The sequence below is a fragment of the Elgaria multicarinata genome, chromosome 1 (assembly GCF_023053635.1).
Source record: "Elgaria multicarinata webbii isolate HBS135686 ecotype San Diego chromosome 1, rElgMul1.1.pri, whole genome shotgun sequence".
Lineage (NCBI taxonomy): Eukaryota > Metazoa > Chordata > Lepidosauria > Squamata > Anguidae > Elgaria > Elgaria multicarinata.
In genome coordinates, this window is record NC_086171.1 from 117,604,569 (window position 1) to 117,618,974 (window position 14,406).

Sequence of the window (14,406 nt, forward strand, 5' to 3'; positions counted from 1 at the left end):
ATCCACCCTCACATCTACTCCTGTTTTCAAATAACCAAGGCTTAGGGGTTTTTTTTATCCTGTGCGCTTATAATCAAATATTCTCTGCATCAAGAGAATGATTCAAATGGCAATTGTAAGGTCCCAATATAATTAGATGGCAAATATAAAAATGAGTGTACACAGACAATTGACACAAAACAAGGAGTATGCATGTCCACAATTTTATTTATTTATTTATTTATTTATTGCATTTTGATACTGCCCAATAGCCTAAGCTCCCTCAAAAATAAACCCCTATCACATTTATTTAAATTAATATTTTCTAATAGTTCACTAGAAAAAATTGTTAACTACACTTTAACAGGTGGGGTCAAATGCACCCTAACAGCTATAAAAACTATTCATAAAATGTTACTGTTAGTCTCCCACAATTCCATTTTCTAGGCAGTCCTCAACCATGATGAGGTGTGAGTAGCCATATGGCAGTTCAGGGGATAAGGTAAGGGCTTCTTGATTTAGTGAGAAATTTATTTTTTTATAGTTATGGTTTTGGGGTCAATTCTACTCCTGTTGGAATGAGTGGGGCAACTGAAAAGACATTAAACATAAAGTTCAAACTGACCTCCACCAAATACCATTTAAAATTATTAGTTATTCATCATATGTACCTGCTTGCACTGTAAGATCATCCTCAGGGGCCCTTCTCCATGAGCCCTTGCTAAAAGAAGTGAAGTGGGTGGCTACCAAGAGGAGGGCCTTTTCTGCTGTGGCACCCTGGGCTGTGGAATGAGTTCCCTAGAGAGGTTTTCCTGGCATCTATGTTGTACTCCTTCTGGCGCCAAGTGAAAACCTTTTTATTTTCCCAGTATTTTAGCTATTTACTATCCTAGTCCTTTTAATTTGAGGTTTTAAATCTGCATTTTAAACCTGTATTTTAAATCTCTGCGTTGCTGCTTGGTTTTATTTTGTTTGTACTTTTATATTGCAGTTTTATTTCGTGGCTTTAAGCTAGAATTGTTTTTAATATTGTATTTTAAATGTGATTTTAATATTTACAGTATATATAACCCGCTTAGGGATTTTATTATATTTAGAGGTATATAAATATTACAAATAAATATGTTTATGAGGCATAAGTACGATCATGTTCATGTACCTATTTTATGGATAAATTTCAACTGGAAACTTAAGGCACTTGTTTATATCATAAGTTAACTCTGTAAATTATGTAATGTTACTTACTACTGATATTCAAGTTAAATTATTATTGAAAACATTTTCCTTCATGTTGGCAAAGAGCAATGCAATTAAAGGTGGTGCTGTAGTACTTGAATTGGCCTCTGAATGCCTTCTTATAGTTAGTTACAGCACTTTTCCTGATCTTCGCCCACTTTGGTTGCTGTTGCGCTCTTCCTTTCCTCTCCAAACTCTAGTATGCCAGACTTGGAACACTAGATCTCTTTGAAATACCTTTTCCCATGCATATTTCCCCCCTCCCCATAAGATTGCATGCATTGTGTGCTGTTTGAGAGCCACTTGTGTTGGTGAAATATTCTCCAGGGATCATAACCTTTTTAAAAAAGAAAATATTACCTGTGCCCCATTGACTTTCAACAATCCATTGGCCCTATACCTTTCAAGTAGCACTACAGTATTGTCAGGGATATGTGTTGGGACTGCTGCCACTGTCAGAAATTTCTAGTTGTAACACCTACATATGTTACATGCTGACCTTTTGCCTTTCCCAGCAAAGAACAAAGTCATGTCACATCCAGTGAGTATGGGGGCCCACATTTGAAAGTGTCCTGCAACCAAATGAAGAGCTGGGCCAAATACGATGGTATTCCACTCATTGAGGACGCTCTCAGAGAGGTCTGGGTGTATAATTTGGGGTGCAATGCTTGTTGTGGGATGCACATGGCTAGTTCCTTATCAATGTCTGCACACATTGAATATTATTGGCATGGGGGGCATCATCTTGAAAGCATCTTGTCTTCAAAGCATTTGGCTAGATACAATGCTGTGCCGTCTCACAGAGGTCACTCACCTACAAGTGAAGCTATAAGATTTTGGGAGGGGGGGAGTTTACTGTGGGGTACACACCTCCAGTTCTGCATCCATTTCTACATAGCTGAGTATTATTTGCATACAGTTACCCTCCATAAATGTGTCTTGTATCTCAACAAAACATTGGGCCGGATGTGATGCTCTGACATCTCACAGTGGCCTGGAGGTCTTGGTATGTGATTTGCAGTGTGCCAATGTTTTAACATGGAAAAATGGTTACTGAGTGCTTCAAGGTGAAACATGTTCTGGCCAAGATCCAATGCTCCCAGCAGACAGTCACAGCATGCCTGGCATTTAGGTAGTACAGAGGAGCAGGGGAAAGGATAGATTAGAAGCCCACGGAGCCAGTCCACACTCTGCTCTACATTGAGAAAGAAAAGGATTCAACCTTCAGTAGTAGTAATAGGAATGGCTGAAAAAGCATTAATCATGGATTATAGCATAGACTTTGCAGGAATCTAACATCAATTTTCCTACCTGCTGGGTTACAGAACAGAACACATTTTTGATGTTTATTCAATATGGCACATCCTGATGTGCATGGACACGAGAAATGTAAAGAAACTTACTAGAGCAAGTATAAACAGAAAGCAGCTAATTAGACACTAAACAGGCAGGAGATTGCAGTGGCCAGAAAGAAGTCTCAGAGCCACATTTATAATAAAATGCAATGTAGGAACATGAAAAATGGCATGGCGCAATAGCATTGCTTCCCCTTTTTCACTTCAAAACAGTCAGCTTTCAGTGCAAAAGGTTGAGGCTATAGAATACAGTTGGATGGTCACAGCGTTTGTGCTGACAAATTCATGAAGGATGGCTGAAGCATTAACATCTTCTGCTAGGTGTTATTTATCAATATTGAATTCATTGATGAAAGTATTTTTTAAAAGTTTGCAGGGGTCCTACCTGCAGATGCATTGGGGCTTATGTTATGTCCTTTGCTTATGTTGGTGGCTGGTGCCGTAACTGTAGGTGGGTGAGTGTGGGTGTGTGGTGGCAGTGGTGGTGGGGAGGGGAAGTAGCCAGTTGTAGGAACAATGTTGGCACAGGTTATCCTACATCACTGGGAGTCCGTGTGGTGTAGTGGCTAGAGTGTCAGACTGGGAGCCGGGAGATCTGGGTTCTAGCCCCCACTTGGCCATGGAAACCCACTGGGTGACTTTGGGCCAGTCACAGACTCTCAGCCCAAGCTCACAGGGTTGTTGTTGTTGTGAGGATTAAAGTGGAGAGTAGGAGGATTATGTACGCTGCCTTGGGTTCCTTGCAGTAAAAGAGGTTGGATATAAATGCAATAATAAATAATAAATAAAAATTCTTGCACCTTGATGGCGATGTCTCATGTACCTAGTTCTAGTTCAAGAAGCCAAAAAAAGAAAAAGAAAAAAGGGAGTGGGGTGAGGAAGCTAAGAAGGGTAGTGGCTAAAGTGTTGGACTGGGAGCCAGGAGATCCAGGTTCTAGTCCCCATTCGGCCAAGGAAACCCACTGGGTGACTTTGGGCCAGTCACAGACTTTCAGTCCAACCTACCTGACAGGGTTGTTGTGAGGATAAAATGGAAAGGAGGAGGATTATGTACACCACCTTGGGTTCCTTGGAGGAAAAAAGGTGGGATATAAATGCAACAATAATAGATGTGCCATTAGAGTGCAGGAGGCAGAAAGCTCTGCTGAACTGTGCTTTGCCAGCTCTTGGTAATTTCTTTAGCTGTTGGAAGTATAAAGCTTTGCTCAAAGCAGATTCACTTCTGAGTAGCAGGTGGGTGGGTGGGTAGGTAGACCTAAAATGATAATTTGCCACATTCGGTATGCAGACTAGTTTTCACTTCTGCATAACTAAATGTAAAATCATAACTGCATAATCCTCAGGGGTATAATTACAATCCATTCTGTTTATGCAGTATGCATTTGTGGTGCTATTTTTTTAAAATCTGTAAGTACTGTGCATGTATTTTCAGAAACTGTTTAACTAGAATTCTAATTAGCTATTTTGGTGCACGGATGCACAAAGTGCTTGTTTTCATATGTTATATAATTAATCCTGTTGTGGCAGCACCTTGTAAATAAGTGCCTGAAGCATTTTGGCTCACTTGCCAAGTTAAAAAAGAAGGTTGTGTCTTTAAAATTATCTTAAATATGTTAACTGGATACAGTGCCTTGTGCCAGGGTTGTCTCATTGTTACAAGTTTGCTGGCTTGCCTCAGCTGGCACACTTTTAAGGTCCTACTGGAGGACATCCAACTGAATTTTTAGTTTAGTTTTATTGTCTCTTTATTACCACGGATGAGCCATTTGATCTTTTGTTTTGGGCACCAAGATGTCTTATTTATTTGTTTATTTAGTTAGTTAGTTAGTTATTAAATTTATATACCGCCCCATAGCTGAAGCTCTCTGGGCAGTTTACAAAAGTTAAAAACAGTGAACAGTGAGCCACACCTGTATCGTGCCTTCATTATATGTACATTATGGTTATTTTAAATTTGGACTGAAGGAACTTAGCATAGATGATGGCTAAAATGGATGCTTTCATGCGGAGTTGTTTTCTGGGTCTTTACTGTACCCAGGGCAGACCTCTCCCCATTCTGTTGCTGGTTCGCATGGCAGCCTCATGGTATTCTCTTGTGTAGCTTTCCCCACTTTTGTACCCTCCAGATGTGTTGGGGTACAACCCAATCATCACCAGCATTGCAATTCACAATAGTAGCCAGGATACACAGAATTGTGAAACCAGTTTTATGAGCTCAAATTATCATCATCATCATCATCATCATCACCATTTCGATACTGCCCAATGGCTGAACCTCTCTGGGCGGTTTGCAGCAATTTATAAGACAATAAAACAATAAAATACAGCACAAAAATTTAAATAACCAAAATTTAAAACAATTTAGACAGATAAAACAGTTTCAATAAAAAACGACTTTAGACGACTAGCACGACTAGCATAAATGCCCCATCATATGCCATTAAACACCTGAGAGCAGAGGGCAGTCTTAACATGGCACTGAAAAGATGACAATATTGGCTCCAGGCAGGCCTCTGTCGAGGGGCATCTCCCTTATTGCCACCTTTGTAAGGCCTTAAAGGTTAAAACCAGCACCTTGAGTTGGGCTCAGAAACATACAGGCAGCCAATGCAAGCAGGCCTCATACTATTTAACATCTATGTGAAATGGTTGAGTGGAATCATCCGGTGCATTGTTATCAGTATGCTGATGGTACACAGCTCTACTTCTTTTCATCTTCATCAGGTGAGGCTGTGGATGTGCTGAATCAGTGCCTGCCTGTGATAATGGATTGGATGAGGAATAATAATTGGTTTTATGTAGTCAGACCTTCTGATCCCAGTTATTAATCTGGCTGCTGCAGTTTCTACAAGCTGCAGCTTCTGAACAGTCTTCAAGGGCACCTCACATAAAGTCCATCACAGTAATCTAACTTGGAGATTACCAGAGCATAGTTTAATGAAACCAGGATATCCCTGTCTAGATAGGGGCATAGCTCGGCCACCAGCCAAAGCTGGTAGAAGGCACTCCGAACCACCGAGGCCACCTGAGCCTCAAGTGACAGAGATGGATCCAGGAGAACCCCCCAAGCTATGAATCTGCTCCTTCAAGGGGATTGTGATCCTGTCCAGAACAGGTTGAACACCCCCCATCTCATCAGAAGAACCAGCCACTAACAGCATTTCAGTCTTGTCTGGACTGAGCTTCAGTTTATTAGCCCTCATCCTGTCCCTTGTCACAGCCAGGCACTGATTCAGCACATCCACAGCCTCACCTGATGAAGATGAAAAGGAGAAGTAAAGCTGTATGTCATCAGTGTATTTGACAGCAGCACACTCCTAAACTCTGAATGACCCCACTCAGCAGTTTCATGTAGATGTTAAATAGTATGGGGGACAAAACCAACCCCTGAGGAACACCATGCTGGAGAGTCCAATATTCCCAAATCTCCACCTTCTGGAGCTGGCCATCCAAGTAGGAGTGGAACCACTGCAATACAGTATCCCCCTACTCCCAGCTCAGACAGTTGCCCCAGAAGGATACCATGTTTGATGGTATCAAAAGCTGCTGAGAGATCCAGAAGTATGAATAAGATCATACTCCCCCTGTTTCTCTCCTGACATAGGTCATCATATAGGGCAACCAAGGCTGCTTCTGTGCCAAACCCTGGCCTGAACCCCAACTAAAATGGATCCAGGTATTTTGAGACATTCCCCCTTGAATGATAGCCTTCCTATGAAAAGCCTATTTTGAAATACAGTTTGTCATTCATTAGGGGGATCAGTTATTTAGATAAAAAGTTAAACATCTCACCAACCTCACATGAGCCACTTATAGTGTGCATGTGTGCACACTAAACTAGTTCTTTGTGCCCCTTCGTTAAGGCCATGAATCCCTGAGAAATTTAATGGTACTAAAATGTTTGTGATAGGTATGTCCTTTTAAAGATAACTGTATGTACTCACAGATGATTGGATGGCACACTAACAGGATTTTCTTTTCCTCTTTAGTTTCTGTGTTTGAAGAATATAAGAACATTCCTTTCGGCCTGTTGTGAGATATTTGGGATGAAGAAGAGTGAACTTTTTGAAGCCTTTGACTTATTTGATGTCCGTGACTTTGGAAAGGTATTTATAACTATATCCTCAAACAATTGTGTCTGTATCATAGGTGTGCACAAGGGGTGTGCCGGATGTGCCCAGGCATACCCTTATCTCTCAAGCAATAAGTGCCAAATTGAGGCCATTGAGAAGGGATCCAGAGGGGTATCCAGACACAGTGGGAATGGTCCTTCAGCTGCCTTCTGGTTGCTCTGCTGCCATGCTGAAGAACCACTGCCTCCAAGAGAGCACCGTTGCTCCCAGGAGCAGGAGTGAAAAGGAATCGCTCTGCTGGGAGCCTGTCTACTGGGAGCTGAGCTTCAAAGAGGCCAGGAGGAGGGCCCTGAAGGCTAATATCACCTCGTAAGCCCCTCCTCTGGCCAGTGTCACCACAAAGCCCCATCAATGCTGGGGCTTGACAAGCACCTCCTTATTCCCCCCTTCACCTGCAGTGGCCCTCCTGTGGTCAGGCAAGTTGAATGTGGAGTCGGGCATCAGTGTCTACAGTGTTTAATAAATAAATAAATGAATAAAAATAATGTCCTTTATGATTAAGTATTCAATAAATTTTCACTAATAATAATAATAATAATAATAATAATAATAATAATAATAATTCTTCCCTGGGTGCACACCCTAATGAAATGTGCTGCACATGCTATTGTCACAGTTAGTGCTCCTTCATTTTGAAAATTTTCAGAACTCCCTCCAAATTACAGCCTTTGTTTGATGGTGGAGGAGAACTAGTAATTTCATATATGTTAAACTCAGCCTTATTATCAGTGTATATTGGTTCAATACTAATTTAAGTGTCATGGCTACCATCAAAGAATCTTGGGAAAGGTACTGATGATTCTTAAAGCCCACAAAACTTCAGCTTCCAAGAGGGAAGAAGGAAACCATTAAACTGGTTTAAACCTGTAGTGTGGATATGCCATTAGAGTCATTAGAACTTGTTCAAGGATGACAAGGACTTGCTAAATATGGTGCCAACTGCCCAGTGCAAATCAAGATTACTCTTTTGGGTATGCATAATGTCAGTGTGTAATTTGACCCTTATATTCAGTGTAGAGATGTAAAATGTCTGGAAATTTTGAAGCCATGGGGAAAAATGCCCCCCACCTGTTTTTAAGGATTTTTTTTTGGATTTTTTTTGAAAAATGGGAAAAAAGCAATATTAGCACTTTTTAGAAATTGAAAGTCATTTTGTTACTTTAGGAACATAAAATGTAATTATGTACAAATTGGTTTGGCAAAAAATTATCACATTTGGCATATTAAAGTACAGTGCATTCAAACAATTATTACAAATTACAAACAATTATTACAAATTACAAACAATTTCCTTTTTTGAATTTTTACTATTTTTTTTTTGTAACAAATGGAACTACAAGCTCCTGAACTGTAAGGAACCTCTTTGGTTTTGCATGTTTATGAGGAACAGGCAAAAAACAGAAGAAACCATCAACATGTCTCCACTAGTCCTCCAGAGTTCTAAAATAAAACATCCCATAATCCATTTTTCTTCATTTCCCCCCAATTTTCCCCATTTTTTTGGGAGGGGGAGGCTTTGGACCACCCCCACTGGAAAAAAAAACCTGTTCCCTCCCTGAATTTTTTCATCCCCCCCTGTCATTCACATCTCTAATTCAGTGTAGCTTCAGTAGCCATTGATGCAGCATTTTCAGTTGAATTCCTGTTCTTGACATATTCATTTCTATCCACAGCCATTTTCATCTCTGTTAGTGACATATTAGTAAGCATGTGTGCAATCCTATGCATGTTTAGACAACAAACAAACAAACAACCCCACCCCCCTAACTTCCAGTATGGTTGTTTGGGAAATGCTGGAAGTTATAGGGACATTTTTCTGTCTAAACATGCATAGGATTGCACCCTAAGTAAATCTATTTGCTTTGAACAAAGGCCAGAGCATTAAATATAAATGCTATACAATAATTGATATAGGCTGTATTTATATAAGAAAATTCAAAACAAGATGTAAACTAACATTATTAGATTGTAACTACAGAAAATGATAAAATGTTAGAGGCAGCCAGACAAAATGTGCCATCCCTTTAACACAGTGGTTCCCAAACTTTTTCAGGTAACCGCCCCCTTGGTTCCACAAACTTATGCCCAGTGCCCCCTACCCTACACTATAAAAATCATTATTCAGAATAGCGGTTTTCAACAACCCACTAAGGAAGATAATAACAATAAAATTCAAAACAGTAACAATTAATTGAATATTTATTCAAAATCCAATTACATTTTTTTTAGTTTATTCATAATTGATGAACTTGATCCAGTGATATCATCTTTTCAAAGTCTGATAGTCATTTAGCAAGAATATTAGATATCACATTTAGTAACTAGGGTAGAGTACCTCACTATTCTGTAAATTCTTAATTTGATAGATGGGCTTGATGAAGTGATACCAGTTTCCCAATGTCTGTTTTAAAGTCACTTAACATGAGTCTTAAATCACCACATTTAGTAATCTGGAGTCGATTTCTTTGCTTGGAGAGAAGTAGGCAGACCACGCTAAAACCACATTCCTCCAAATATGATGTTGGAAATGCAACCAGGAGCTTCTGAACCACTCTCCATAGTGCAGGATAGCGATCAGAAATTTCCTTCTGTAACCAAAACTCCTGGTGCGATTTCTTAAACTTTGGCTTCAGCTCAATGTTATTTTGTAGCTCAATTGGCCCCTTTAAATGGGAAGCACCCGCTGCAGGCTTGCTGAGGGAAGGATGGAAAAGAGAGCGAATGCCTCTGTTTTACAGCCGGTGTGGCGGGGCGCACCAAGCAGGGTATGTCTCTTCATTAGCGTTTTGGTGCTTTTGAAACATTTCAATTCACCGTTAAAAGGACTCTTCTTAAACGGTATTAATACATGTGTGGATTCTTCCCCTATATGGCTTGGGACCAAACTACCTTCTTCCATAAAAATGTCTCTGGGTTTTAAGACCTTCTGGAGAGGCGCTTCTTGGAAAATACCACCTGGAGCGCCCCCTACCGCCCCTTTGCCTCTTAGCACCCCCCTATGCAATCCCAACCCCCCCCCAAGGGGGCGGTACTGCCCACTTTGGGAACTACTGCTTTAACACCTGCCTTGTACAGTTAAGCATCACAGTCCTGAGCACGCCCCGCTGTATATTTTCAATCTGTACTGTTTTCTAACTCATTCTACTTTTTTAAAAAAACCAAACAATTCTGATCTTTTACTGATGTTTCTAATTGCTGTATAACGGATAGAAAAAAATATGAGCTATTCTGTACTCCAGTGACTGCAAAAAGGAGGTAGAAGAGCTGTATTTGCTACTACTACTGTTGCTACTGTTATTACTATTACTCCTACTGCTACTAAAAATAAATGAGAATACTTCTTTGCATATTGTGCAAACACCTAATCATACATGGGTACAGGCTGCTCATTGCAGGGTCAAGCACAACTTCTTCCTTCTTTCCTTCCTTCCTTCCTTCCTTAGTCACCTACTGAGACAGCATGTTTATGCACATGCATCACGCACAAAGCGTACATATATATGCATGTACACACGTCATCTGGGCAGGAACAGCAATGTACTTCAGGGATACTGTTTGCATTCTGTCCCTCTCTAGTTTTAGCAGTAGTTGCCATAACTGCTGCTGTGGCTCTGTGGGACCAAGCCAAGGCGCTGCTGCTGCTCCACCACCTTGTAAAATGATGTACATTTCTGTCCCTTTTTTTAGAGCACTAATGCATTGGTATCTGGAGTTTACCCATCAAGCACATTTTAGTACCTTAGTTAGAAGACTTCTGAACTTCACTTGTGGACTGCCCAGAGAGTTTCACCTATTTGGTGGTATAGAAATGAAGTAAATAATATTTAATAATAATAAACCCATACCCACCTCCCCAGAACAGAAAATGCAGTTATTAGAACAGTTATTAGAACTGCAGCCAGACATTTAACATGTGTTTCCCAGTGTGTTTAAAATGTTTTTATTTTAATCCCTGTGATGTGGCTTTTATATCTGATGGTCATTTGAGTTATGTTGGCATGTTTTATTAGTTTTATATTTATGATTGTTTTTATTGGGATGTTATTTGTATTTTTGTGTGATTGTCAAGATGATGATGATAATGGTTGTGTTTTGTACTATGCCTAGAGAAATGTATTCATGAGGTATACACTAACTCTCCAAGACAAATGGAGACCACCAGATGTAGGTTGCCAGGAGCTGTACAGTCCCCTATTTTGCAATCTTAGGCAGGAAGCTCACATGAAGTTTATCAAGTCCTCTTAAGCTGTTATTCATGTCTGGTGTTGGAGAGTCGAGCACATGACCTGAGAGGCTTGGACCTATTTGGGTGATGTATCTTGGACCTAGAGACCTATCTGCCTTCAGAGCGCTCTTCAGGCACAGAACTACATACAACATTAGTTCTAGTAATTCACAGGCGCTATGAAGATTCCTAACCAGGTCTGTTCCAACAATATTGGCCACACAGGCAGCTATTTGACCGTTAGTAGTAGTACAATTTTATTGTTTATCTATAAGTTATAACAAAACCAAGGAACATTCAACTTTGACCAACAAAATCAGCTTTCAGTTTTCTAACTGCAAGCACAAAAAAAGAAACACGCAAAGGAATATTTTTCATTTTCAAACAGCAAAAATCATACCAGTTCAGTAGGAGTAATAAAATTCTTCCTGAGCCTTAACTCTGACAGATATTTTTCATATGGCTCCTTATAAAGAGGACATTGTGTAACAAAGAAAGATTTAACTTTGATTTTCTTTCTCCAGTCCGCTTCAAGGGAAGCTGTTAACAGCTTTTTATAGGCAGTGATGGTGGAACTCACAGGTGGCAAATGGTAGTTGTAGCAGTATACAATTCCTCTATGTGCCATTCCCTCTACGCCAATAAACTCTAGAAGCAGATGCAGCGGTGGCTGGAGCAGCTCACATTGTCCTCTTAGCATTCCGTATTCAGACTAGTTGGAGCTTTAAAAATATTTATAGCTTATTTGTACCCAAGGACTGGAGTCTGGTTATGAAAACAATGAACTCTCCATCTATTATTTGTAAGGACTAAATGTTTTGGTAGTTTGTACTTACTGGCTTTGTGAAGGAATTGCAACGTTTGATGTGAACTATTGGTTCTGCTTGGCAGAGATACTGTGTGTGCACAAGCAAATGTGGAATAACTGCACTAATGGGAAAACTATATATAATATATATATTATATACCGTCTATACAATGCTTTAAATAATTGTCTGGAAATATAAGAATCCCTTGCCTGATGGAGCTAACATATCTGTCTTTAGCTCCCCTCCCCAGTTAATTTAATACATATTTGAGCTATTTTAATGTCATGATTTTATAGCAAAAGAGTCTTGTGGTAAAAACTGAATGAATTTATTATAGCATAATTGGGTCTGGTGGATTAGAGTCCACTTTATCAGATGTGCAGTCCACTTCATCAGTAGTTTAGGTGTAGCTGTCTTTTTGCAGATACTCATCCATGCTGAATGTGTTGATGTTCAGGGGACAGGACCAGCCAGGGATGCAATATCTGAGGTGGGGCCAATAGCATGCTGCCACTTCCCCTAATGGAGCTCCTGGTACTCATGTGTATAACTCATGAAGGGGGCCATATTGGTGCAGCATTCCAGCAGCTGCACCTTTTCCATTTTATTCTACACTGAGGATGGTTCTCAAACAGATGCTTTCCAGAGTAGGAAAAAGGTTTGTTTAGAGATGGAGCATTTTTTGGGGACCGCTTCTATACAGTTGAAGGACACCATCTGAGCCATTTTACAAAAGTTTGAACTCTGAAGTTAGCATAACATTAAATCATAGCTGCTTACGGTGCTGGATGATTTGTGATCACATATGATGGCTTGTTGATATTTTGAGGACAGTCTTCCTGCTCCCCATAAAATGCTGCTGAGGTAATGGGTTTATTTGAGATTTTTTACTGGCGACTGACTTTTCATGTGCTCAACTGCTTTCCCCTTTCTGTTTTGTATGTTGGCATACCCACATAATTCAGGTTATGCTAGAACAGTCTTCCCAGGGAGTTGCAAACCAATGCATCTATAGGGCACCAGGTTGGGATGTCTGTGCTAGAGAACCTTACGTTTCCCCAGCAATGCAAAGCTTCACAAACTTTGAGTGCACATCTTTTTGGTGATTCTTTGATTGTTTCACTGTATTGTTTTGAACGCTGGCCAAGCCATGGCAGCCTTTTGTTAGGCAAAATGACCCAGGATGTTCAAGGAATATTTCTTTATGGCAACTAAACATTAGAGGAAGGTTCAGCATATGAACCCCCCAGTACCAAGGCAAACCGTTTAATCCCCCTTTCTCTAGCTGGAGGGAGGGGGCAAGATGAAGGCACAGTAGAAGTGTTTTAGAAAAGGGAAAAGAAAGAATGGGCTGTTTTTAAGAAAGAGCAGTACAGAGCGAGAGCGAGAGAGAGCGCTGACCTGCAGGTAGAAAGCACCTTGTGGGTGAAAATCTCTCTTTCTGGGGATTTGACATGGAATGGTGGATTTGCTGCTTGTTAGAGTGTTTAAGCTATTTGCCTCCACCTATGCTCAATTTGTAAATAAATCAAAATGCCATAACTCTCCAATGACCTTTACTCCAAAGTGAAGCCAAACCCATGTAAGCACCAACCCTGGAACTTCTTAATGCTTGGGTAGTGGGGGATGTATAACAGTATTCATTTATCCAGGAGGCATTGTCTTAACTCGGAATTGGCTTCACTTGCTCTCAGTGATGATATCATAGAGCCAAGTATGATTACCTATGCTGTATCGTGACATCATTAGATTGAGCACATGATCTACAATTGCCTGGGATTGCCTGTATGACAAACTGAGGAGGAAGGTGTAGTAATGAGAAAGAGAGAAAAAAGATGGCACTGAAATGGCAGCAGATAGGGGAAGCAATGGTAGTGAACAGGATTGGAAAGAGCATTTGGCATAGCCCTGCTTTGGCTGCTTGTTGAATCCCTGCATTGATTCTTATCATAATTAATTACAAATAATTTCAGGATGGACAGCTTTCCTGTAGAACTCTGAAAGATTTTGCCACCTACTTTTTGATCAATAAAAAACCTCTGAGAGTAACACCAGATTCTCAAAAGGAGCATTAACTTAATTTATGTACACTTCACCTTATTTCTCTGGAAGTGCTCCAGTGGCCATTTTTTAAAGGGTAGTCAGATTAAAATATATGTTCCCTGTGGTGATTCCTGATTATGGTGGTGTTTCAACTAAAGCTCAGAAGTGACAAGACTTTTTGTTTTATTGCAGTGCACTCTATAACGGATGTTTTGATTACTTATAGCATGACGTCAAAAATGTTAAAAGGTCATTTTAGGAACGTAACTACTACTCGAGGGTGGGGTGTGTGGTGGGGATAGGTAACTGATACTTGGAAAAGGGATACAGTAAACTCCAGCCAAAAGAATGGAACACGTAAGCAAGACTCACATAGTATGCAATCATTTTAACCACCCTGTCTGTGCTACGGAAATCCTGGCCATGACGCAGCAGGGACAGTGTGACCCAGCTGAGGTAGGAGATTACAAAGAGTGCTGGATTGACACCAAGTTTGTGTCCAACAGATTCCATGAACTGCTGATTGAGATAGATATGTGTTTTTTTCCCCTCCTGTGAACACACTCTCTCACACACAAGGCACCAAATTTCACAGAATATTTTGAAGTAACAGGGGCAGGCTTTTT

General features: G+C 40.3%; 1 protein-coding gene across 1 annotated transcript in view; it reads left to right on the top strand.

Annotated features, from left to right (window-relative positions):
* VAV3 (vav guanine nucleotide exchange factor 3) overlaps positions 1-14,406 on the top strand; it is a 194,753-nt gene that overhangs the window by 38,175 nt on the left and 142,172 nt on the right. The window contains exon 2 of the mRNA XM_063135512.1: positions 6,560-6,676. Within this exon, the coding sequence (XP_062991582.1) occupies positions 6,560-6,676 (117 nt within the window). The remainder of the gene's footprint in view (positions 1-6,559; positions 6,677-14,406) is intronic.